The 23,617-nt window shown below is 22.0% G+C and overlaps 1 protein-coding gene across 1 annotated transcript in view; it reads right to left on the reverse strand.

The window, feature by feature from the left end:
- Positions 1-6,531: 6,531 nt before the first annotated feature.
- LOC145837208 (ubiquitin-conjugating enzyme E2 H-like) overlaps positions 6,532-23,617 on the reverse strand; it is a 29,057-nt gene continuing 11,971 nt past the window's right edge. The window contains exons 5-7 of the mRNA XM_082944982.1: positions 17,130-17,182; positions 15,183-15,311; positions 6,532-7,596 (exon numbers count right to left, since the gene is read on the reverse strand). Coding sequence (XP_082801108.1) covers positions 7,451-7,596; positions 15,183-15,311; positions 17,130-17,182 — 328 coding nt within the window. The 3' untranslated portion in view covers positions 6,532-7,450. The remainder of the gene's footprint in view (positions 7,597-15,182; positions 15,312-17,129; positions 17,183-23,617) is intronic.

The following is a 23,617-nucleotide window of genomic DNA, read 5'->3' on the forward strand; positions in this document are numbered from 1 at the left end:
TTGTAAAAATTATTAGATTTTTATTTTCATTACTCTTTAATCAAGTTTTATAAACTAAAATTTTAATTTTTTTCGTAACATTGTAATTTTTTCTGACAAATTACTAGAAAATCTATATGACAAATTTTAACATTATCTCTTTTAAACTTAAAACCGTCATTTAATTAAAAAAAATTTCATTTTATTTTCAATAATCTAAATTAAGTAAGAGTAGCTCATTGTTGCCGTTCATTTAAATGTAAAAAAATGTTAATTTACTCAAGTTTTTAAAAATACATTAACTCCGTCGACTTAATAGAAATATCAATGGTTATTATAGCTCAATTGAAGCTATAAGTCACATTCATAAAGTCTTAAAATCAAATAATTAAGCTTTTAGTCAGTAAACTAATTACTATAATAGACGTCATCTATAAAAACGGAGTCTTAGATAATAATAATGATAAATTAAATGTTTATGTTCTTAGCTCACCATCTCACAAAATAAGTTATACCTAGTTCTTTATGAACTTACAATTTAAAACTTGTTTGTTTAGATTAATAAGCTTAATGCTATTTAATGCATATTAAATAACAAACTTGTTTTTATTTTTGTATTTTCAAAGTCGAAATTGTACAAGTGCACAAAATTGCACGAAGATACTTTTGCACAAAGACTAAATTGTACGAAGACAAATCTGCGCGAGGTTACTAAATTGCACGAGGGAACAAAATTGCACGAAGACGACTTTGCACCAAGGGTCAATTTTGCACGAGAGTATAAAATTACAGAAAAAAAAAATTACTGACCAAGGGTAAGGGTTAGGGGTAACAGTTATAGTAAAAAAAAAAGAAAACTAAATGAAAAAAAAAAAATTAACACAGAAAGAAAAAGTATTTAACCCGTGCAAAATTGTCTGCTTGTGCAAAAGTTTCTTTGTGCAAAAGTATCTTCGTGCAGTTTTATCATCTTGCAATTTCGTGCCCTCGTGCAAATTAGTCTTTTTGCAAAAGTATCTTCGTGCAATTTTGTGCACTTGTGCAATTTCGTACGCTCGTGCAAATTAGACAGCTACCCATATTGATAAGACGTGTTAAATGTTTTTTAAGAGTTTTAAAGCTCGACAATCAATTAGAAAGATAAAAATATTTAAAAATACTTTTATTGCAACACAGTATTTCCGTACAAAATGTACAACTTCTTTGCACTAATCTCGATAAGCAATATATTGTTTATAAAACGACAAAAAAATACGCTCAAAAGGTTTGGATTAAGGACCTGGTGTACAAAAAAACCTTTCTTTTATCGAGTCATACACCAGAACAGTTTAACGTCATGCCCAGGCAATATTAATTTCTGATTTTTGTTACAAACATTCTATCCACTACTAGGCGCCACTGAGTACCTTTAGTTTGTGTTAACCTACTTAAACGTTTTAATGGGTTCAATACGTGCGCTTCGACTACTTTAAAACATTATTTCGAATATATACATGTAATAAAATAACAAGTAACAGCAATTCAAAAAATTTCTCTATTATCAATATTGTTGCATCTGCTATTTATAATTTTATATTAAAAAGTAATACTTCAGCTTATATTGAAAAAAAACTTTAAAACTATTAAAATAATAAATTAAAAGTATAACAACTTTTAAGCGTATTCTTAAATTTATACTTATGTAATTAAAAATGTAAAGTGGTAGCACTCTGGTAAATTATTTATTTTCAAGCTTTTTTGAAATTGCTAACATTTAAAAGTTGACCAACAAAAGAAAATATCAATATTTTGTATAGATGCATAAAATACTAAATATAACGAAATTTAAAACTTCTAAATTTACTTTCAGAAAGTCAAGCCGTAAAACCACGCAATCAAAATCTCAATGGACGCAAATACTCGATTTTTATTGGACGAGAGAGGATGTTCGAATTCTTACTGACGTCATAATTAGTTCGTATTGCAGCAAGGAATCGAAATGCCGCAAAAGTTTAACTGCAAAAATCTTAAACAGTTTATAAACTTTTAAAATCCTTGTTTTGAAGAATTTCAGCATTTTATTTTTGGTGATTCAAGTTAAACTAAGTACTTTTAGGTATTTCTTATTTAAGTTAAAGTAATTTTTTTTTCTTGCTGCAGTTTTTCGGACAAACTTATTTAATATAGTTTATAAAAAAGATGCTTTACAGTTTAAATTTTTGTTTTTGTTTCTTTGTTTAGTTTTTACACACTAAAAAATTAAGCTTGAACTAAAGCTTTTAAAATACAAATTAATAAACTTTAAAAAATCAAATTTATAAGCAGTTTAAAATTAAATGAAATGATTTTAAGAAGTTGATGTTTTAAATTTAGAATGTTTAAAAAGCCTCTTGTAATTCAATATTACTACAATAAAAACAAAAAAATAATTTAACTAGATATAATTTCACTACTAAAAAATTTAATTTAGTTAAAACTTTTTGCTTAACTTGAATAAATACTTATTGTAATCAAGCTGAGTTTTAGTAAAAATAAGTTTTTATCCTAAAGTTATTGATATAATCTTTGACAGATGTAAACCTTGTTTTAAAAACGATTTGTTAAAAGTTATGAAAATAAGTTCAACACACCTTACTAAGCAGGAAGTAGAAATTTGTTTTCAGAAAACGTTTCCTAAATAGTATATAATATGTAATTAGTAAAACTAAGCTGTTTACTTTTTTACGTGAAATCAAAACTTTTGTATAAAATGTAACTTCTTTTAAAATTAAGTTTAAATACATATAACTTAATAATATTTACTAGCTTTAAATAAATTTGCTTTTGAAGTTAATTTTAGTAGATAAATAGAATTTAGTTTTTAAAACCTTTTTAGAGTAAATAAATGTCTTTAAAATAGAAAACAACAAAACAAAAAAGTACACCCTTATGAATAAAAAGATTTCCAAAAGTTGTTTTGACAACGCTTGCTGTTTATTCAACAAAGGAATTTTAAGAATAAAAAAACAAAAGATTTCTCTGTTTTGACTTTTTTTTTTGTAAAGGAAATTCTTTGTTTCATTGTCGCTTAAGATTTCATTGGTCAGCTGAGCTAATTTAAATGCGCTTTTCATAATATTTATTGTACAAAACAATAAAACTGATAGAAAAAGGTGAAGTTCATCATTTATTTTACTTAAAAAGGTAATTTTTGTCTACCATAATAAAGGCTTGTCTACTAAAAGGTTTCAAAAGAAAACAAGACTAACTTCTTATGCATACTCAAAAATTGTTTACCGAATGCTGTTCTTATACATAAAAACATAATAAAAATTTTACACCAAATATCTTTTGTTTACTCGTCACCAAATGTTATTATTCGCACATTTTATCTGTTTTTATACTTCACATTTTCAAAAAGTACTAAGAAAATATATTATAAAGACTAAAATGTTCTTGTTTAATATGTAGTTTTAACCTAAAAAAATGTTAAATAATAGTTCCAAAAAGATAATATTAGGTATAATAAAACGAAAATATAATAAAGTTAGATAAATGCTTAAGACATTAGTAAGAAACACAAACATTTTTTTTTTAATAGTGAAGCAAATTAGTTTTTAAATAAAAATAAAAATCAACCTTTGAAATTTGTAAAATAAGTTACTAAAGTATTCATGGAATTTATTTGAAAAATACTCAACCAATAAAATAAGTAAAATTCTTTAAATCATTTAAACATTAATTCAATTCACGTGATTTTGAAATACATTGTGGCTTTTTATTACAAATACAAATTTTTTGTATGAACTTATTTTTTACAGATTTTATCTTTAAACATTAATAATTTTATCTTTAGTTTTATATTATATCAACTATGTCAAAGTAATATGCTTTTAGCTCTATATTTTTGTAACGTAATAAGATTAAATTAATATTTTTTTTTACTTATAAAGTTCTGAACCACAAATGCTTTACGAGTTAATGTAATGAAAGAGATGTTTTTTTAAAGTTTCAATTATATAAAACATATTTGTGGTTTTCTTTTTTAATATAAATGATGTATTTGTGGTTGAAATTCTTTTGTGATGTTTCTGTGTAAGATTATGACAAAAGATCTTATTTTATTCATTGCAAACATTTTAAGGTTTTAAGGTAAGTTTTGAAAGTAATAATTGAATTTTTAAGTTTCTATATTTACCATTTAAAATTCTTAAGCATTTATGATGGTGTGTAGGTTTTTACGGAATTGTGATTTTTGTTAGCTAAAATTATACTGGTCAATAAATTAAAAAAAATATTTACACTTTGTTAAACACTAAAAAGTGTAGTACATTATATAAAAACTAATTGTTAAGAAGCAACTTATCAAAAAATATTTCACAAAAATTACTAAATCTAGAGAGTAGAACTATTTTAATTGCAATAAAACTATAGTTAGATTTTGGTATACTATATAAAGTATAAAAACATATAAGCAGCAGTAAATATAAAAACAAACATATTGGTAAAAATTATTTCTAGTGTAAATTTGTTACAGTCAAAATAAATAAAAAAGTTGAGCATTTTACAAAGTTGATACAAAACTAATTTTAAAAGTTAATTACATCAATTAAATTCTTATCTATAAAGCATAATCGCCAACAACATACGAAGTTGTTGTTCGACTTGTTATTGGATGGCAGATGACACTCGAATGTTTGCATTATGACGTCACAACAAAGCCTGTTACATCACAACAATTGCCGCATAAAAACAACGTGTGCACATAAAAGTGCAAAATGATGATGGTCAGATTTTGAAGTGTATTTTTATCTGTACAGTTTAAACGCTTCAAGCTTTTAATTGATGATGTAAATCTGGTAATCCTGTTAATTAAAAAACAATTTAGTTGGTATGAACTTGTTTGACACAAAAGAAGCTTACTAAGCTTAACTTTAAACAACAAAAAGTTAGAAATTTTAACTTGTTCAAAATTTTCTCATTTTTTAAATAATAAATAATTTTATGATTTTACAAGTATTTCTATTAATTTTTTTTTTCTAACACTAAAAGTCAGTAAAGTATTTGTCAAGTTTGAGTGACTAATTTGTATTTAAACACTAAAACAATTTTTTTATTTTTTTATTTATTCAAGTTTTAAAAGTTTAAAGGCAAGCTAATGCTAGAAAAAAGAAATCAAAGGTTAGGATGACACTAGGTTATGTATAATTTTATGTTAACCATAAAATACTTTATAAGATATTTTGTTTTAAAAGTGTCTTTAATAATAACTAGAAATCTGTTTTTCTATTGGTGTTTTTGTTTACTAAGAACACAAAACCAAGACACACCTTAACATAAGTATAACTATTTTTTTACAAATATTTTAATGTGGTTGATGACTTGTTTTTAAAAATAAACATCCATTACTAAAAAATAAATACAATTTATTTTTACATTTAACTTGTTGAAATTAGCCCATTTATTTATTATGCATACAAACTTTATCATAAAATGTTAACAATGCCTTTATATACCATACTAAAAATAAATAAGAACCTTTGAGAAATAATATATTCACAAGAGTTTGACATAACGGTTTGTAGTACCAAGCTTTAGCTGAAAAAAACTTTTAAAAAAGCTTTTTAGTTTAAGTTTTGTTTTCTTTGTTCCGATTCTATATATTTTTTTATTTTGCTTATTTATAAAAAAAACTCGTATTTTTAATGTGTTTAAATTAACTTATTATTCAAGTAAGGGTTTTTAAAGCTACTTTTTAAATGTTCGCACAATCTTTTGGTTGTAATTACTTTCATAGCTTATTTATCTTAGTTGTCAAAATACTTAAATAAGAACAAATAAAGATTTGTTTAAAAAGTTAACTTTATCACAGAAGTTAAAAAATAATTCTTAGGATTCAAATTTTTATATTCTATGATTAAAGAAACACTTTCAATAAACAAAAACATTTGTTATCACAAACGTTTATGTTTATTTGTTTTAATGGTGACTAATTAAAAAATAAACATTAAATGAACAATTATCACACGTTTAAAACTTTGCTTTTATTTTAATCTCACTTGGTTTTTTTTTTAATTTTGTAATAAACTATAAACACTAATAACAAAAAATTATAATTGTAGTTAAGACAATTTTTAGAAAATAAACCTTTATAGAGGAACTTTCCATTTCATGGAATCGAAATTTTATTTACTTTTAGATTGTTTTATTTATGAAATAAAAAAAAGTAACATATCTTTGTTACAAGTTATTATAGACTCTATGACAAGCTAATACAGATTTAAAGCTTAAAGAAACTAACCTTAAGAAAATATAAGTTTATATAAATTATTTCAAATCAAAAACAAAGTTATAATTCAAAAATTTAATTAATAAAAGTATATATTTTATATTTTTTATAATAAACAACAAAATCAATAAAGCTCGTTTATTTTAGGATATGATGTTACAATTCAAGCAAAAAAAAGAATAAAATATCAAAAATAAAATTGTTTTTTTGCAAAGAAAGTTAAAATCGAATAAAATGAAAAGTTTTTATGTATCAATTAGTTTTATTAATTTTTATAAGAATACTTATTTATAGCTTATTTTAAATTCTATTACAATCTGAAAATATATTACGATGATAAAGAAACCTTATAATAACAAAAATAAAATCTAAAACTTTACTTAAAATATTCGAATAATATTTCCAATATGGTTTGGAAAAACTTTAAAGAAATATTTGTTTTAATATAATCTAAAAATATTTGTGGGAACAATTTTAAATTACAGTTAAACACACAGAAGAAAATATAAGCTGAAAAGTAGCGCAGAAAGAATAGAAGCAAAAAAAATCTGAAAAAAAGAGAAATATTTTTACAGGAAAAAAAGAACGTTTGCATTTATATAAAACAGAAATATTTTACTTTCTTGGTAGCTTTTAGTTACTTGAGGCATAGAAAAGTTACTTTTTAAATTTTTATCTTAAATTTGAAAAACTAATTCTTTAACTATTGTGGATATATTTTAAAATTGTTTTCAATCTTAAAATACCATAGCACAGAAAACTTGTTTTTTATTTAATCAATCTTCAAACAGATTGACAAAACACCTCGGATAAAATGTTGATATAGAAACATGTAAATTCACTCAAAAAAATAAAATCACAAAAAAAAAAAACTTCAAATAATTGAAGAGCTAAAATTCTATTGTAATAAAATGTTTTTGAAGCTCTAACTTTTAAAACTAAATAACGAAAACTCCTCTTTTTATAAAACTATTAATCACTATTTAAGCACTATATTCATATAAACTTAATACTAACTTAATGCCAATAAACACAATTATTTTTATTGTTTTAATATAGACTACTAAACTATTTTCATTGGCAGAGCAAATTCTACATCTTAAAAAAAAATCAAAAAAAAACGAAAAAAAAACCTCAAAAATCTTACACGTTAAAAAAGCTGAAAACTTTAAAAGTAGCTGAAAACAGCTGAAATTTTTTTTCAAAAAACCCCCCGTGTTGATACTAGAGGTCCATGTTCTCGCACTCATCATCAGTGAAGTCGGATAGTGAGGAGTCGCTGTCGGAATCGGAGTCCTTTGCGGAGGAGGCGGAGTTTTTGTTGGACAACTCGCGGGCGATCTCCGGCGTTGCGTATCTTTCGATGTACGCTGAAGAAAAATAATAACATTTAATTTTTTTCTTTTATATGTAGGCTGAAAATACGTTAAATAATTTAAATTGATTTTTATTTATTTCAGGAGTTGCGCATCTGTTAATGTAGGCCAGAGAAATATTTGATACTAAAAAGTAACATTTAAATTATAACAATTATATACAAGCTTGAGAACTGAAATTTGTTATTAACTGAAAATTGTTTATTTATGTGTAGATCTTTTATTGTCGTCTAAAAAAAATTACATATAAAAATAGCTTTTAATTTAAATCTAAAATAAAACTATCACTGTTTATTCAAATATATTTTATAATTCTATCCAGGTTGTGAAAATCTTAATATATATTTTGAATTTGTTTTCAAAATATACAATTTTATGTAGGCTGTATAAGTTATAAAATATTTTTATTAACTTAGAATAATAACAAACAATATATATTTACACATAAACGTAACAAAAATTATTTATAAAAAATTTATATAACTTTTTATTTAGCTTGAAAAATCTACAATTATTAAAAATTAGAGCTGTTTAGTGATTTTGGACAATTTAAATATTAATGATATAGTAAATATTTTATCAAGAACTTTTAGTTCAAAAATATTTTATGTGCAAAATTCTTATAGGATTTTTTAATAATTCATTAGTCAAGAAATACAAAAAACTATTTCTATGTAATAATGTGCATATATTTTTTTTATTTAGTTTTTTATTTAAAGTTTTCAGATAGTTAATACTATGCAAAATATATTTTCAAAGTAACCAAATGAGTGCGTGAAACTTATTTTGAACTATTCTTATTTTATGTGAACCTATTTATGATCAATGGAATTATGTGAGTTAAGGATAGCTAAATTTATTGAAAAACATTAGCATATAAGTTTAAAAATATTGATCGAATTCAAATAGGGCAAAAAATGAGATTTAATTTTAATTTTATATCTTTTATATAGTTAAGTCTTTATTAATTATCAAAACATTGTAAAAACTTTTACAGAAAGTTTTAAATCTATGTTAAACTTAAACATTATAAAGATAAAATACTTTGTAACAGAATTTACTCAACAAAAATTATAAACAAATGGATTTTTTTTTTAGAAATACCAATACTTGAGTCGCAAAATAACAAAAATATTTGCAACATTTGTTTATTTTTTATGACTAGTTGAAACTTTACAATCAATATATTGATTGTGAATGTTGAAAACATTAAATTTAACAACTGTATAGAAGAAATCCTTGTTTGATCTTCTAATTTTCTAAGTTTTTCTTTTTTAATTTGCAAAATACTTTTGTAAATAATAAGACATTAGAATGATTTATTGTGTTCAGCCTTTAATTTAGTGTCTTAAAGCTTAAAAAAGCGTATGGAAACTAATTAAAAAGCATTTTTAACATTTATCACCACTTATTATAAAAAACTTAGACTAATATTACAGTAGTGAAAAAATCAAAGTCAGTTATTGAAATATTTTACAAGTGTATATATTATTTAAAAGCATAAAAACAAACATATCATAATAAAAAACAAACTTTAAGCTACTCAGTTAGATGAAAGTTTTGAAAAGAAATACATAAAAATTTCACAAAAGTGTATAGAAAACAAAAACAACTGTGAAATTGAAAAGTTTTAAAATCTTACGCTTTGATCTTTATAAGCGTGGCAACTTTAAAAGCAAGTAAAATTGGATTTCTTAAACTTTAAACTTAAAAGCTTGTTTTTGTTTTTGGTTTTCCAATTTAAACTTAGACTATATCGAACCTTTTAATTTCTTAAAATTTTAAATCCATTTAACTAAAATTTTTGTATACACATAGCTTGTATGTATATATTCAATTTGTTTGCTGAAAAACAATCTAAAAGTACTTCAAACAATGTAATGAGTATAAAATAAAAACTTAATCGATTTTTTTGAAATATAATACTTTTTATATATTGTATTAAGATAAAAACAAAAGAATCACAAAGAATAATTGAAATACCTAAGAACGATTTGAGAATTTTTAATATTATAATATTGAGTTTATAATAAAATAGTAGTTCAAAATTAATTTGCATAAAAACTTAAATACTTATACAATGTTCAAACACTAAAAACTCATAAGCTTAAAATTATTTTTTTTTTTATTAGTTTTTTAAAATCAAAATAATTTTGGATAAATACAAACCCTTTCATGATATATACAAATTTTAAGTTTAAGTTTTTTTATTTAATTTTATTAACATTTTTGCTTCGTAACTAACAGTTAGAATAAACTAGATATTTTCATGACTTAAAACACTCTAAAATTATTTTATAAATTTAAATTTCTTTTTTTGCATACAGACGTTATGTAAAAGACGTCTGCAAAAATGCAATAAATTATTCATAACTACATTAAAAGCTTTTCAAAGTTGAACATTTAAATTTAAATAAAACCAACTTAACAAAGAATTTTAGAATAATCTATGAAGTATTTTTTTATTTACAGTTTTTGGTTGAGAAAACTTTGTTCTAAAAAAATAAAAAATTTATAAGTAAGTTTAAAAAATTAAAATAAGCTTAGTAAATTATAATAAACGCTTAATGACATCATAAAACAATAAAAGTTTTTAGTTTTTAAGTGATGTATAACTTGATATCTGTAAAACTATAACTTGTCTACTTGCAATTGACACTGAAGTTACTGCAAAAACAAGCTTAAACGACCTAGAAAATATTATAAGGTTAACCAAACATAAAAAACAACCCTTGTAAGTAAGAAAATAAATTATTAAAATATTCATGGTATTTTTGTGAAAGCTACTCAACTAAAAAAAAATACTTCAATTTATTAAAAGCGTTTGAACTAAACATGTGATTTCGAAAGACATTATGGCTTTTTGTGTGTTTTGCACTGCATTTAAATTGTAGTTTTTATAATTTACGACTTTGTTTTCTAGTTTTCATATTTTTTTTTTCGCTTATTTATCATCCATATGGAAATCACATTTTGTATTGTGTTTTTATTTATTATGATAACTAAAATTTCCTGTTTTACAAAAGAACTATTTTATGTATATATTTTTTATTACCTTTGTAAAAACGCTTTTAGCTAGTTATGATTTGAAACTAAAATTTTGAACTTACTTTTTTTTTACAGTATGCTTAAATCTTGTCTAAATTCAACTTACTATAGCTTTCTTTCTTAATAAATATATTTAATTACACCATTTAACTAAAAGCAGATTAAACAATACAATATCTTATATTAATTTATAATAGACACTGGTTATTTGACTTACAACCAAAAACTAAATTCATTATTTAAGTTTAAACATTAAACTATTTACTCTTTTAACAATTTACTTAGTATACAGTAAAATTTTGTCTTTCTTTTTGCACTCGGCTTAATTTACTCTAAACATAAATTAAAATTTTTAACAAGATTAACAACTACAAGTATACTTTTAAAACCACAAATTCTTTTCAGAACAATTTAAGTTGAAAGTAATGTTTTTGAAAGGTTTTCAATATAGATAAAAAAGTTTGATGTTTCTTAACTATTAACTACTTAAGTAAAAATGCAAAGATGTAAAGATTAAATACTGTAAATGATACTTTAAAATAGTTTTCCTATACTTTGATAAGTCTAATATAAAAAAATGTAGGGTTTCTATGTTTATAAAAGAACAAAATAAGATTTACAGAATAAGAAAGATAAGATAATAAAACTATTGAATAAATTTTTACAAATATATGTTTTAGGTAATAACAATTTTAATGTGGCATAAATTAACACAAATGTACTTTTAAAGCTTTATAGAAATTTGTCAACAGCCAATATTGATAAATGTCACAAACGAACTTACATCACAAAAAGTTTTATTTTTCACTTATATCTAATATATATATACTAATGTGTATATATATATATATATCTAAACACAAACTTATGAAAAACAATTTGTTTCAAAACTCAATATTGAACAAACATTAAATCCAAATCAATATAAATGAACTTATATTTCTATAGTTCACTTATGTTACAAGTTCCTACATAGTTCTGCATGCAAACTCATGCAAAGTTGTTGTTCGACACTTGAATGTTTGAATAATGACGTCACAATAAAACTTGTTACATCACAATGATTGCCGAAGTAAACAACTACTAACTTCGACGTGTGCAAAAAAATGTGAAAATATAAGTTGATATACTTATAAATAAATTAAAATTGTTGATATGTAGTAAAATACTTTATTATTATTTTAAAAAAACTTTATTAAAATGTGTTTTAAAACTTTAATTTTATCTCTATATTTATTTAGTTGCATACCTTAATTTTCCTTAAGTTGTATTTATAAGTTTTTTATCAAATACTTTTACTTATTTATAGAAATATCGAAGTTAATCGTTCTACTAATATTAATTGTTGGTTTTGTTTTGTATCAAGATTAAAACTATTTTTAGAAAAGTTTAAATGTTTTAAACGTTAAATACTTTACAACATTCAAAAACAGCTAATTTTTTTTAAATAAGCTTTTTTAGTTTTTGGGTCAATAATTTTAAAGGTTTATCTTAAACACATTTATTTCAGTTCAAGTTTTGAATAATATTTATTTTAGTTGACTTGAATAAAAATCTTAAACAAAAAATCCTTATAAAACCACATTTTAAAATTGAGTAATCAAAATATAATATATAATTACCAAAGAACTAAATTATGAATATATGTCATCATAATACTGTATATATTAAAAAGATTAGAACTTAGTATTTGAAAATAAAGTTTGAAGCTTTTTAGTTATGAATATGTTTAAAAAATATATTTGAGACATACTGAAAAGATTGAAATTTTATATGAAAACAAATTTACAAAAAATTGGGAGCTTATCCTATAATTATATTGAGAAAATCACTTTTATCACATGTAATTTTTTATAAATAAACTTTTACAAACCTTTTGTAAACTTTATCATTGGTATTATAAGGCTTGTTTGTTAAAAGGGTTGAAAATAATTAAAAAAGATTAATCTGACACACCTATTAACTTGAAGCTTAATTTATATTTATTTAAAAAAAAAATAAGTGAATAAGAAAAAAAAAAGTTTACTAAAACATTTTTAAAACAAAATCACAAACAACCTTTTCTTAACTGTTTGTTGATTTATTTGTTCAAATAAAAGGTAAAACTATCTAACATGATAGTATTTTTTAATTTCGAGTTCTATTGACATCATTTTTAAGTGAATAAGTGTAAGTATAAAAATGTGATGTCATAATAAGATAGTAGCTTCCTTAAAAACTTTACTAGTGAATATGTTTATAATATGGGTAAGTTAAATCAGAATTTATATACAAATTGTAAATATATCTAAAATTGTACTTTAAAAGTTAGAAAACTTACAAACACTTAAAAAATACATATGAAAAAGAACGCTGTATTTTGAAAAAGTTAAAAAATAAGGTTTGAAAAGTTTAACAGATTATTTTCTTTTTTAACTTAAATTAACTATTGTTTTACAACCTACTAATATTTAAATTTTAGAATAAAAACAATTTAATAAAAATTCATTACTATAAAGCTTCTAAATTATTATAAAACGAAATTTTCAACTGCATTTTATAAGATGAATAGATTTTATAATTTTTATTATGACAACTTAAGTATCTTGTTTGCTTAAACTTGAAAAACTTTTGTTTAAAAACAACAAAACTTTTGTGTTGTAAAAACAAAAGTTTTTGTTCATAAAATTATTGTTGTTCTGTTTTGAGTGGAATAAGGGACTCATTTGTTATATAAAACTATATTAATCTTATTTACAGTTGTTAATTTAATTGTTAATGTTTAAGTAATAAAACCATGATGATACACTAAAAAACAAAACTTTTTAAATTCAATATTTTTGTTTGTATTAAACCTTTTTTTGTATTTAGGATTTAAACAGATGTACATAAAAACAATAAAACATTACTAATGCAATAAACTAAGTTTAACTTTATTGAAACAGCTGGAACATTAAATTAACTACAGTGACAACAAAGTCTTTAATCTTATAATGTACTATTTAGATTTTTTACTCATTGCAAACTATGTTGAGATTTTTTGACAAACTAACATTAATGCAGTCTTTGTTATAAATAAAAGATATAATACATTAAGTTTGTTTGTTTTTCATAAAATAAAACTTATTTAAACTTAATTAAAATTTATTAAATAATTGAAAACAAACAAGATGTAGGAATTACTGAAAAAGCTTTTGTTTTTACAAAACAAACAAAAATAAATGACTAACTTGAAATAACAAAATGATTAATCTTAATAGTGACAGATACAAAAACTTTTTCTAATACATTAAGCTTTAAAAACTATTTTGTTTTCGAATGTGGTCAAAATTATGTTAGCTTTTATTTAATAAACTTTAACTTTTTGAATAAGGTCAAAAAAAGTTAAATTATAAGCTCAAAAGTTGTTTTTAACTTTGTGAATGGGAAATTTAATCGTTTTAGTGAAATGAATAATGCAACGCAAAACTGTTTGACCGGAAAGAGCAAAAAATTGAGATAAAATTGTGAACTTATTTCATACAGAAATTTTCAAATAAAATTTATTTAGTTATCATTAGTTTAAAAAAAAAAATTGTTATTGCTACTAATTTTATATAATATTTTGATTATTATTTTCTTTTAAACGTTATAAAACTACAAAATCCTGTTTAAATACTTATAAGTGACTCTAAGCCCTTATAATCTAATTAAAATCTTATCTAAATTTAATCACAACAATTTGTTTTTGCGTGAAACATACTGTTAAAAATTTCATAAACAACGTATTTTATAGGAGTTTTGTATAAAACATTTGTATATTCATACTGATTGAATTCAATAAACCCCAAAACATTACACGCTGGATTAATTTCAGAAGAAATGTTTTCAATGAGTTCTTGTGCCCAGGCGAAATTTTGTTTGCCGATGAATTGATGAAAGAATTTTGGATGTTTTATATAAATACTTTTGAAATTATGTAGAGGCCAAGTAAATACTTACACTATTTGAGAAAAAGTTTGATTTTATGTTTTTTTAGATTTTATTTAATTATTTTAGATTTTGAAAACGTTTTAATATTTTCTATGACGTTTTCTGGGTATTATTTTCAAAGACCAGTGCCAGCTATACGTTATAGCGTTAAAATGTGTAAACTTGAAACTACTTTAAACTTTTTTGATAATTTTATACATATAATTATACTTACTTTTTAGACAATTCTTTCGGCTAGTAGAACTTTATTTATATACATATATTAACTAACTTTTATTTATAAGTATTTCATATAACTTTTAACCTTCTTAGTAAATTCTTTTGGTTTGTAAAATATTAAATTCTAATTTTAACATACTTCAACTAACTTTTAACTTTTTTAGCGAACTCTTTTGGTTTGTAAATATGTAAAATGTTATTTTTATATATTTTAACTAACTTTTAACTTTTTTAGCGAACTCTTTTGGTTTGTAAATATGTAAAATGTTATTTTTATATACTTTAACTAACTTTTAACTTTTTTAGCGAACTCTTTTGGTTTGTAAATATGTAAAATGTTATTTTTATATACTTTAACTAACTTTTAACTTTTTTAGCGAACTCTTTTGGTTTGTAAATATGTAAAGACGCAGCATCTCCATTGAGAGGGTCGCTTGGGTTTGGATATCTCAGAAGTTGGGGCAAAAATGTGTCGAAAATGTTGTACAAATCTGTAAAAAAAAATTTGTCGAATATATTATAAAAGTGTGAAATAAATTTAAATTTGTCAATAATACAGTGCAGATCTAAAAAAAAAATATTATGCATCAAACACCATATTAAAACTAGGATGGCCCCTGGTTTTCAAGAAATTTCTTTCAGGTTTATTTAAATTGAAAGTTTTTTTGTCCTTCTTTAGTATAAAACTAAAATAAGACTTTAAAATGCTATTAAAAGTATAAAATTAATGAAAATATAATGTAGTACTACTTTTAATAAGTTTGATAACAAAAAAAAAACTAAATTAATTTATAAATTTTTGTATATATTAGTAATTTCCTATCTAACCTAGATTAAATCTATTTATACATAAAAATTGTTCAAAATTCTAGACTTTTTCATCATTTTTATTTAGAACTCCGGGTTTTTTTTTGTTGCTTGAATTTTCAAGTTCCAGATATTTCAAAGTATCCAGGTAGATGGCCACCCTGTAAAAAGCAGTCTACTTCTCAAATTGTAAAACTAATTCTTAAATTTTAGAAACACAAAATTTGCAACAAAAGAATAAAATTTTTGATGTGTATCTTTCACAGATACTATAGGTCTTGAATTATTACCAAATTGTTTTTTTTATAAATGTCTTCTTATAGATTTGTAAACTAAAAGTTAAATCTATAAGTTTTGCTTTTTAATTCAAACTAAGTTATAAAATGTTTTATTAAATATATAAGAAGTAAATAATAGAATTAAGTTAAAATAAAAATTCGATCATTAAAAATGGTAGGTAACATAATTTAAATGAATAGTTTTACTAGCTGTAAAATTCAGCAACTTTTAATTAAATGAAAACTATCAAAAGGAGTTTTACCGACAACAAAATTTAATGACTCTCGGAAACTATAAAAAAAAAAGTGAATGACCTTAGTTTTATTTATACAGCTTGTAAAAAGATAAGTAAATATAAACACTAACACTTATATATCGAATATACTATGATTTGATGTTTTATAAAATAAATTAGTCAAGTATATTTTTTTAATTATTAAACATGCAACAAAACATTACTTACTTTTATTTTGAGATTTTTGTTTATTATTTATTATAAAACAAAAATTTTGATCCTTTTAACTTAGAAAACTTATTTTTTCAGATTTACAAAACTTCTTTTATAAATTTTTCTTAAAACAACTCATAAAAAACTTTTATAACCTTGTATATGCTTTGACACATGTTAAAGTCAACTTTGTATAAAGTTTGATGTTGTTAGTAAATAAACTTATCTTTCATTCTTTAAAATTACATTTATATCACAAACAACCTAAAGGCAAATTATGTCAGTTTTTTTTAAGTAATAAATTGTTAGATCTTAACTGAAAGACCATTAAATAAATTTGTACTTTTTTTTAACTTAGCCTTATTCAGTATAATTTAAAATATGTGCAATTAAATGAAAATAATTATATTATGTGTATAACTTGGTGTAAAACATTGTTTTATTTTTTTACCTCTAACTTTTAAGTTTTACAAAAAGTGATGAATTATTAATTTCTCGCCAACTTCAAAAACGTGCATTTAGAAGTTCAAAATTTATAATTGAAAAAGTTTTGAATTATTTATGAACGAAAGTAAAAACTCTCTAAATCCGAAATATTTAAAAGTAAAATTTGCTTTTTTATAAAGTCTAAGTATCAAGCATTAAGCATATCTAACTGAACTAAAAAAGACTTAATATTCTAAATTGTAAGATGATATATATTTAAAACTTTAGCTTATTAGATAATAAAGAAGTAGTTATTTTATGTTAAAACAAATTAATAAAATAAACAAACCATAAAGAGAAGTCCATGTCTGGTTGATTACATCTAAACAAACTGTTCCAGATCTAAAATAAATTATTTCAATTGAACTTTATTGTAAAAGCATTTCAAGAACTAAAAACCTATTTACAATTTATCATCGCGTTCAATTAACTATTGTTACTTATTTCGTAAGCAAAATATAATAACCGAATTAAATAGTTACTATTTAATATTTGTTTTTAAAATTTATCAAAAAATACAAGTTTTGAAGTCTAAAGAAAAATAAATCTGTTGTTAGTACAAAACGGATTCAAATGTTTAACAAAAATTTATATATTAAAACATTTGAACTAGATTAACAAACAATTAATTACAAACGTCAAAAGCTTCATTAAATACTAGCAAGTTTGATTAATTACAAACACTTAAACTGTTTAAAAAGCTATTTAAAAGTTTAAACTGGGCAGAATTTAAAATGAGGTCAAAAAGTTATAAACTGAATGACTTCAAAATATTTATATTGATCTGTTAATTAGTTGATAAATGGATGGTTGAAATTTTTAACAGACTTACTGAAGTAAAACAGTTTGGATTTAAATGTTTAGAAATTGTGTTCTTAAGTGACTTACTTTTAATTTTTTCCATAAAAACTTTAAAATACAATATTTTTGGTTGAATAATTTTGCTTTTTATCAGGGTCAATCAACTAAATATAAAAACCATGCTTAAATAGGATTTAGAAACCAGTTATATGAGTATATGTTGAAACTTTGAAGTCAATTTAATAGTTTATAGGCTTTTATTTGTAAATTTAAATCATATGTTTAAATTTGTTAATACTCATAAAATAAGTATCAAATACAATTTTGAAAATTTTCAAAGACCAAAAACTAAATTAAATATTAATCAGTAACTTTTATTTTCAACTTTATTAGAAAAATTTAAAAAAAAACAAGCAATATTCGTACGAGTAAATTAAATAATTTTTAAAATTGAAAGTACCAAGCAAAGACCACAAAAAAAAAACGGTTGAATAAAAATATCTGAAAGAATTTAAATTTGTTACGATTGATTTTTTTACAATCGATCTTTTTTATTGAACTTTTAAAGCAAATTACACAATCAATATTACTGCACTAAAAAACTTTATAAAGTTAAATAAGCTTTTAAAAATATACTTCTTATATATTTTAAAATTTCCTAATTATTTTGAGATATGTAGTCTTATCTTTTTATTTTCCTGCGTTAATTATTTATTGCAATTTGTAAATATTTTAAAAGACAACAAGTTTACAAAATGTTTCCAAATTTATAATTTTCTGTCAAATTTCACTTTTCAATGCTGTAATTGCATTTTTATGGATTTTTGCCAGTGAAGACCCAATTTTCTCCTTTAAGTTTACCACATTTAAGAAAATAAATACTTATCAAATGTGAAGATATGGTCTTTACTGATTACAATGAACATTTGAGCAATAACTTATAAATCAAAGTTTGGAACAAATTTGACATTAATGTATAATTAATAATTTTGTTCAGATTTTACATTTTTGTAATTTGTAATTACAAAATTAATATAATTTGTAATTCATGAATTTTTGTCGTGTTTAAAATTTATTTTAAATTATTTCTTCAGTTTCATATATAAATTTAAACAAGTTAGTACTAATAATTTCTTTAATTTTTCTTCTTTGTATAATGTTTATTTAAGTTAGCTTTGAAGTTTCGTATTAAATCAGTATACTTCAGTAAGAAATTGCTACAGATTTTTTAGTAGTTATACAAACTTTTACACACTTGTAATGAATAATTAGACAATTTATACTTAGAGTTTATTAATGTTTACACGACGCAATGATCACAATAAAAAAATCACTTGTAAAAAAAATAAGTAGTATACAAACACTTAAACTACACAGTAAGATATTTTAAAACTCTTAAAAATATTTGCATATGAAATAAGATCAAAGCTACGTAACCAACATTCTTCTAAAAACACCAATTCTATTAAAAACACCATTTAAACAAATGGTTTACACGTATGAACCACGCTAACAACACGCGTATGAACGTAGCAACCATTTGGAACCGTTGAAGCGTATCAACCATTTGCAACAGAAAAACAAGTTTTGTTATCATCAAAATTATGTTCAAACTATTTTAAATGTTTTCTTTTAATTTAGTTTATATAAAGTAAAAAATACATTAACACTATTTAAACTTAATTGAAGATAATATATCTAACTGTTTGTAAAAATTTTTTTTTACCTTAAGCCTTTTTGTCAACTTATAAAATATTGTTAGTGTTATGTTTTGTATTTGTTAAGTATAAATATTAAATTTATACTTATCTAATTATTCACTGAAGTAATATTATGGGTCATCAGTTAATGTTTATGTGATTTAAGTAATATTATATTTTAACATAATGTAAAACAACTAAATTAAATAAAATTATAACTTAACATATTGAAGAGCTTTTACTAAAATTTCAATAATAGATTACACTTTAATTTATAGAACTGTAAAAAATGTTTAAAAATAAAATTAATTTTTATTTTGTATTTACGTAGATGACAATAAAACCACCTGTTTTATAACAAAAAAATAATTTTTTAGATTATAAAAACACGTCATTTGAGAAAAAATTTATTAAATTTGTGGGGAAAATTGATTTTAAAAGGTTAAATTAATTTTAAAAACTAGTTGCGTTGTAACTAGGGGAGAAATAAAAAGCTATTAAAAGTAGAAAAATGAAAAAGTTAATAGCCTAAAAAGTAAAATCTAATTAAACTTTGTTTCGGTTTAACCTCACATAAAATTGATAAAATATGAAAAAATAACTTTTTTTTGTTTTGGAAATAGCTGAAAAGGCTATTTGAGTTCAAGGTTTTAACTTCATGAAATTTGATTAAAAGATAACTTTAAGTAAAGTTTTTATAATGTAAAGAGTTCAAAATTAAGTCAAAAACTCAACTTAATGAACAAGTAAAATTTCAAGTATAACAAAAAAAAAAAGTTAGTCAACTCATTAACATTTTATTAATTATAGGATACTAACCTAAAAATATTTAAAAACTTATTACTTTGTTAATGAGTAACGACAATTTCAAGAAAATATTTTTAACAACTAATTATAAACCTAAAAAGTGCGAAAGCTTGTAAATAATTTATTACTTTGCTGTATTACAAGTTATTTTGTGTAATTTATCATAGTGCTGTGTCTAAAACTTGTAAAAAATGTCTAATACTCATATAAAACTTACTTGAACAAAGCAAAAATATGCATAAATTAAAGTAAAAAAATAAAAACTCTGTAATCTTCATAAACTGACTTTCAAATAAATATTTACAGAATACTATAAAATGTATCAAATGACATTAGAAACTAATTTATAATATATATATTTACGTTGTTATAGATTAATGCTGTGTATAAACTTTTACCTTAAAGTTCGAAAACTTTTAATTATATTTTAGATAACATAATTATAATAAACAAAAAGTTTCAAGAATTTAAAGTTTAAGTTTTTAATATTTACTATCTATATTCTATACAAATGTTTTTTTTTGTGTCAAACAAGATCTTCTATTTACGTACATCGTCAGTAAAAAAATACCAGTATTTTGATATTTAACATAACATTTCACAAAAATAAAACACTTTGGCTTTTGTGAACAAAAATAACACTTAAAATTGTAGAAAAAACTTAAGTTTCAGACTGCGGTTTTAGTTTAGAATAAATGTAAAAAAAAATATTCTAGTATAATTTTTTTTTTTTTTTTTAAATAATAAAAATGCTATTTTTGTTCAACATTTATGAAGTTAAGAAAACCTTATTAAGGTCAAACAAGTTTGAAATTTCTTAAAAATCTAGAAATACCTGTATTACCTATTTATTCTAGTTGTTTTTGAACTGAAAATATTTAGTTACAACCGCTGTAAACTTATTGTTTGAAGTAAAATTGTACTATTTCGAAAATAGTATTATCGAAAACTTTTAGAAATTAACAAAACTTTTTAAATATTTTTAAACTAAGTTCAAAAATATGAGCTAAAAGAGTTTAAAATTAAGTAAATATTGTTTATTACACATTTCAAGTTATAATTGTGAACCGATAAGTATTTTTGACACCACAGATTTATAGACTTTATGTTCACTAAATTTTAAATTTAGTAATAAAGAACATTTGACATGTTAAATAAGTGTGCACTTTATTGGCCACAACTTATTATAAACTAATTGGAACAGTCACATTCAAAAGCGTTTGAATAAAAAAGATGTAATCTTATTAATTGGTTAAATTTAAACTGAACTTTTAGGTAATTACTTACGAACCAAAGTATTGCTTCATATTTAAAACTGTTAGATGATTAATTTTTTGTGGTTTTAGTGACTGCAAGCTGTTGAAATATGGAGATATAATAGTTGAAATTATCAAGTAAGGTAAGAGTTATAAAGCTTGACTACTAAAAAAATTAATCACAATGGCATATTTATGGTGGCATTAGTAAAATCTCTAATTTATTAGGAAATCACAAAATTTCGTTATTTTTACAGTATTTTTTTTGATAAAAACAACTTGACGATTAAGAACATTGTTTATTATTTTAAGTTTAAGAAAATACAATCTAATTTTAAAACGTACTATTTTAGTGCTAATTGAAAAAAAAAAGTTATAACTAGACTAAATTGTTTAAAGCTTTTATAAACTCAAAAAGTATACAAAACTAAAATCTAATTTTAACTTAGGAGAAGTATATTTAGGAAGTTTTTATGACTAATTCCAAATTTTAATACCAAATTACTACCGGATAAAAACAAAAGCTTTCCTTTTATTACAAAGTTTGAAAAATAATTAGGTTTTTATTATTAATTATTACATTAAAACCAAATTCTTTTTACAGAAAATAGAAGATATTAAAAAGATTAGTATAAAAACTGACAAATTACTAAATTTATTTAAATGCATAAAGTAGACTAATTCAAATTTAAAATACACCTACTTAAGTTAACCTTTTTATAATTTATTTTTAATTAAACTAGTTTCGTCTTTATTAAATATTTTATTAGTATATAAAGTCTTCTACTTTTTTAAATAATAACAAATTATAATTATAAACTAGAAAAACAAAATTTTAAAGAACAATTAATTACTTATAAACTAAATGTCGTTTTTTAGGTAAATTAAAACTTTGTAATCTAGACAGGTTAGTATTATTTGTATAGATGAAATGTCTAATTACTATTTTATGTATTTATATTTTACATCATATTTGAAAATAATTTGTGGTGTTACGAATTATTCATGCATAATTTGTAATGAATATTTGTAATATATTAGTTGACTTATTTACTTTGAAAACTATAACTTAAACATGTATTGATTAAATTGATAAACTTAATTTATCCTCTACATTTAAGTATAATGCTTTGTTAGTATTATTCAAAGAAATTTCTAACACAATAAAAGTAAGGTTAACATTTTTTTAAATATAGATGGTAGAATAAACAAAACTACAAATTTGTAGTTAACACCATTTTTAAACAAATGGTTTATTAATTAACCATACTTCTTTCACGCTTGTAACCACATTGATCAAACTTTTTTAATTGTTTGATAAAACGTATATATATATATGTAAGGATGTTATAACTTAAATAACTTCATCTAATAATTCAATGTTATTAATAACCACAATAACTTAAAAAAGGTTAAGTTTAATATTTATTTAACTTTTTTATAAAACTTATTTTCTAAGCAAATGAATTTTTTAAATTATATTTTCTTTACAAATAAAATTAGAAAACGTTCTAAATTTTAAAAGTTTTTATGAAATACATTTAAGGTTAAAAACAACAATGCAAAATCCACAAAACAAAAAGTTATAGAAAATTACAGTAAAAAATTATATATCATAATAAAAAAGATTGCAAAAACTTTAACACAACTAAAATGTCGAAATGAGTAAATATATGATTCATCATTTTACAGTGTTTTGCAAAACAGCTTAAAAAATACCATTTAATTGCAGCACTTAAACCATTTAATTGCAGAAGTATCAACCATTATTCAAACACGCATATATCATGCTTTTGGAACGTGATAAAAATAAACCATTTAAACATCTAAACAACATTTAATCTAAATGGTTAATCATATATTTATCAAAACTACTTATCAAACAGTTTCAAAAATTTACTTTTTTTATAAACATAAAACTTATCAATTTTCAAAAACTGTACACTTAGTTTTATTTAGGTTACAGTAGACTACCGCTTAAGTACGCAAATTGAACCCGGCCAAAAAGTGCGTACTTAGCACGGGTAGTGCGTACTTTTTGACGACATAATATAATATGAAATTTAGTTGTTTGTTTTCTTTCTTACAGCTAGCCACATATTTTGTTTTGTTAGAGGGAAAGTACCAAACTACATTGTGTTTACCAAACATTTTCAAAACATCAATGTGTGTACATTTAAATTAAACTATGACTTAAATATGTTGTATTTGTA

Source organism: Thalia democratica, chromosome 5 (genome assembly GCF_965202585.1).
Source record: "Thalia democratica chromosome 5, ktThaDemo2.hap1.1, whole genome shotgun sequence".
NCBI classification, from domain to species: Eukaryota; Metazoa; Chordata; class Thaliacea; order Salpida; family Salpidae; genus Thalia; species Thalia democratica.